This window comes from Rutidosis leptorrhynchoides, chromosome 4 (genome assembly GCF_046630445.1).
Source record: "Rutidosis leptorrhynchoides isolate AG116_Rl617_1_P2 chromosome 4, CSIRO_AGI_Rlap_v1, whole genome shotgun sequence".
In the NCBI taxonomy this organism is placed as follows: Eukaryota; Viridiplantae; Streptophyta; class Magnoliopsida; order Asterales; family Asteraceae; genus Rutidosis; species Rutidosis leptorrhynchoides.
The window spans coordinates 576,705,230-576,710,392 of NC_092336.1; the positions used below are offsets into that span (position 1 = coordinate 576,705,230).

Consider the following 5,163-nt stretch of genomic DNA (forward strand, 5'->3'; position numbering starts at 1 on the left):
TACTTAACATGTATACACTATTACTATTACTAGCACCTATAACCAACTACTTATATTGTAGCACAAAAACATTTTGGAATATGTATTAGATATGTATAGATCTTCGAACTTTCTTGACGAATGGTTTCTACGAGATTCTAGGCAGAGGGCTTGGATTTCCGATTTAAAGGGTCCTATGGCTCAAGCCCCTAGATCTAAATTAGCCATTCGAAGGGAAAGGGGTGATTGGAAGCTTATCTAATATGGCAAGTATCCTAAAATGGAAACACTCATAAAAGTAGAAACTCTCTAGTCATAGAAACTTAGTAAAATAAGAAACTTTCTAAAAATAGAAACTTTATAAAAATAGTAACTTACTAGGAATAGAAACTTAGTAAAACAAACTATACTTAAACACATACTTAAACTTAAACATGGGCAAAATACTTAACTACTCTTAAATGTCAATAGGTTGACTTTTCTGCTCACTCGTTCAACTCTCTATTCCGAGGAATAACTCTCTCTCTACTTACTAAGGTGAATTCATAGCCCCACTCTTTATTGCTAGCAAACTTATTTAACTTTTTGGGGTGAGACACATGCTGCTTTTACTATTTACAATTTAGACACAAGTACCAACTGCTAAAACTATGCTATACCCGGCTATGTCCGACTAAGTCCCTACAGTGATATTTTTAGGTGCTGCGGCATGCTTATTTATTGGGGGTAGGCCTATCGGGAGTAACGTCCCCGATACATTTGACTAAGTCTTTGTATTACTTGATAATGAAATTAAACCGACAAGGACAGACACAACTTGTCATGGGGCAAACTTGAATGTTTAGTCTAAATATCACGCACTGGCATAACTTTTGGATCTGCGAGATCTACTTTTTAATCCTGCGGGAGATCAACTTTACAACTAAATCTTGTGGTCTAAAAACAACGATAACTACTTTTGTTAAACCTATGAACTTCACTCAACCTTTTTGGTTGACACTTTAGCATGTTTTGTCTCAGGTGCTGTTTGATTCAAGCTTTCTTATCTACTACTTATGTGATGCTACTTGGACTTAGGATCAAGAGATATCGCATTTATTACTTCTGCATATGAAAAATTACTTTACCGTTATTTTCATTATTGTAACGACATTTCATTTTCCGCTGCGTACTCAATAAAGTTAAATTTTCTCATTTAGTATTGTTCTCGTATTATAATATGTTGGTTTATTTGATATTAGTAACGTTTCTTCCAGACCCTATTAGGAGGACGTTATAACGTAGATATTCTTGTTGGTACAAATCAGTAACACACAAACAAAAGTTGTCTAAAAAGTTTAATGAGGTTAGCTCACTCATATGCAAATATTCGTCCCACATATCACCCCCCGTACCGTACGCCAACTGGCGTAATGCATATGTGCACTTTTGATATATATTAAAACTTTGACGACCAACGGCGTCGTATGAGTGCCTAAAGTATGCAAAGTGTGCGGGTAAAGGATTAATAGTGCAGTCGCGTATACCTGCTATGATACGCTCGAATAATTGCGGACTCATCCGATAACGTCTTTTAAATTTGTGATCGGGAAACGTAGGTTGTTCAGCAAAAAAGTCTCTGTGTAGACGTACAACCGCACCTTCGCGATCCCTAGGGATATAGATTCGGGCTCGTCGAGGTCGCTGACTTGGGCCCTCATCAGCTTCTCGGTCTAGCTCTTCGGCGCACGAACGCATAACACTTAATAACATTTCATCGTCCGAAGAATCATCGTCGACGATCTTTAAATAGGCATCCATTTTGATTAAAATGTGATAGTTGATGTGATAGTAGAAATTGAAATTGGAAAGTGAATGAGAGTGTGTTTGAAATTGTGTTTGTATATTGTATATATATAGAGAAAATTAAAATTTTTTAATTAATATATGTATATATCTGTTAGTTTTTAATGGTTTGTATATCTCCACGTCGCCACAATAGTTCAACACGCAGCAACTTCTCTCGTGTTAGCTTGATGCACGCGGCCGTAATTTTGGTCCAACACGCCACGCTACGGCGTGTCTGCCGACGAGTTGGCCAACACATTTCCGAGCACGTACGCGTTAAAGTAGGTCTTAGAGTAAAGTAAATATATGGCTGTTATACATCTAGTTGGATGTAGAACCAATATATGATTGGTTGTTATGATTATGAAAGTTAAAAACTTTGAAAAATGTAATTTTGGCTTGGTTTTTAACCAATCACATATTTGTTCTACACTCAACTTATATGTATAATAGCCACATATTCTCTAACCTCTATAACAGCCACATATAGGGATGGCAATGGATACCCGATCCAGTGGATATTCATCCGATCCACCCGATTATTCGTGGATATGGACGATCTAAATGGATATGGATATGGATGTGGATGAAAAAATTTCATCCATGGATGAACCCGCTTTCACCCGAAATAAATAAATATATAAATTTATCACTCAAATTAGTATCATTTATGTAGTGATATTTCATTAATTATATTCATATTCATCTTTCTTTATATTTTCTCTAAAAATATAACTTTCTTCTTATATTTTGGTTTGTTTAAATAATTAATTGCATTTATCGTACTTTGGTGGTTTAAATGTGATTCAATGTAACTAAAAATAAGCAACTTACGTGTCGATATCTTTACACGTTTAATAGGTTATCTATTGAATATTTGTTATATAGATTAGTAAAATGCGACTTTCGGTCGCATAAACTATTAAAAATATTACTTTTGATTGTATATAGTGAACCACCGCTTATAATTGTTAAAAATAAAATAAATTTAAACGGATATGGATAATTATCCATTAACCCGCTTCATCCGACGGATATGGATATGGATGGATGAAAAGTAAAAAAATAAATGGATATGAATATGGATACGGCCTCACCCGATCCATATCCGATCCATTGTCATCCCTAGCCACATATTGCCTAACCTCTATATATTATACTGTATATATTTATTATCTATAAAATAAATGAAAGTACTTGTATGACATTGTAGTGTCACAAGAACCGTTAATGAACGATTAATAATAAATTTACTGGAGTATTTACTATTTACTACAGTATCATTTATACTAACTTGACTACAACTAGACAATAAAAAGTTATACTATACTATTAACATATTAATTTGTGTTTTGGTAATTTATTAAATTAAATGATACGGACTAGTAAAATTATCAATGTCCTTTATGATTTAATAATCCTGCTGAATTGGGTAAATGAGATTGTATATAGTCGCGTTACTTGTCCTTCTTAATAGCCCGAACAAAAAAAAACATTCTACCTTCTACCTTTTACATTTTAACCTTCTAGCTTTTAACATTCTACCGTTTCATCATAATTCATAACCGATATTAAAGTAACGATTCCTTATAATATAAATTAATTTAAATTTTATTACTTGAATTCTTTATGAAAAAGATCTCCACAATGATACCTTTTTTTGGTTATTGGTGTCCAGTTTTTTCCTATAAATCCACCCCATAATCCTTTCCAAGCTTCTTCCCCCTCTCTTTCTTCCCTTTCTTACATCCTTAACATCACCATTTAGACATAATTTTTGTTTCAATTTTTCTTCATCAATTTTCTTGAGCTTCATTCCACCTTTTCAGTGATTTTATTAATTATCATCTAGGTGGTTTTGCTGTTTTAACAAACTTCAAAACCTCCCCTTGTTTTTTCTTTTCTTAAACTTGTAACTTGTTATTTCATGTGTTGTTACTAAATAATCAACATTAATGTGCAATCTATTGTTGTTAATGTTTGAAATACATGTCTCAAATTCTCAGTGAATTGTTTCTTTCAGGGTTTATGATCAATTCCACATATAGACGCAGGACACACTTAGTTCAATCCTTTTCAGTTGTATTCCTTTACTGGTTCTATTACATTTCATAATATTTTTTAATAATCCGTATCAATATCGCAATAAAAATAAATAAATAAATAAATAAATAAATAAATAAATAATACTTTAGAACATATAAACTTGCTTTGTTTAGAATATTGATAATAATGGCTACTTCTAGTGGTGCTACAATATCATCATGTTCGGGTTCAGGTTCGGGTTTATATCAAATTCAGAACTCGGGTTCTGAAGAAAATCTTCAGAACCTGATGAATGAAAGGAAGCGGAAACGAATGATATCGAATCGCGAATCCGCTAGGAGATCAAGAATGAGGAAACAACAACGTGTCGATGAACTAACGTGTGAAGTGAGTCAACTCAGGAATAAAAACAATCAGATCATGTCAAATATTAGTGTCACCACACAACATTACATGAGTGTGGAGGCAGAGAATTGTGTCCTGAGGGCTCAAGTGGCGGAACTAAGTAACCGATTGCAGTCGTTGAACGAGATCATGTCGTTTTGCATGTTTCCGGAAGAGCAATACGGAAGTGGAGTTGGAAATGGTACTGAGTTTGTGGACGAGTTGATGGTTAACTCACTGAGTTACCTTTATGCTAATCAGCCTATCTTGGCTTCTGCAGACATGATTCAGTACTGAATCACATGGGAATCTTATTTTTATTGAAGGTATAAAAAAGAATCTGATTTGGTGGCAAGGGATTAAAAAATAGCGGGGTTATAAATTTAAAGAATAAAGTGTTATGTAAAATTGAAGGAAGATCAGGATTAATAGCAGATATAATATTATTATGGGGGAATGATCTATGTTATTGTACAAAGAGCTATTATATATTGATATATATGTAATGTAATGAAGTCTTTCTTGTTTATGATATTGTTATCGTGGTTACAATTAATGGAAGTGTTATTTTTAATGTAATTGAAATTGAAATGTTTTTAGTAAAAGCGTTTCTATATACTCCGTATTACTTACTACTCCATATTACAGTATTATATATAATTTGTTTGGATGCTTTTAGCAGGAATGATTTCAGGATTATAACTCAATGAAGTTTCGAAATTTTTTCAGTACTAATTATATTCGAATGTTATTTTAGTGATACTTTACTTTCAAAAAAAATAATTATAAATTCGAAAAATATATGAGATTCGTATAGTAGTATAATTTAGTGTTGTCATATACTATTTAAAAGAAAAACTATAGATTTGAAAAATATATATGTGTTATACATTTAAATTTAGTGGTGTATATATTATACAATAGAGT

General features: G+C 32.6%; 1 protein-coding gene across 1 annotated transcript; it reads left to right on the plus strand.

The window, feature by feature from the left end:
• The first annotated feature begins 3,981 nt into the window (after positions 1-3,981).
• On the plus strand, positions 3,982-4,794 carry LOC139845451 (bZIP transcription factor 44-like). The gene has a single exon (XM_071835706.1). It carries the CDS (start codon positions 4,039-4,041, stop codon positions 4,531-4,533), a length of 495 nt encoding a protein of 164 aa, XP_071691807.1. The 5' UTR covers positions 3,982-4,038; the 3' UTR covers positions 4,534-4,794.
• Positions 4,795-5,163: the final 369 nt, after the last annotated feature.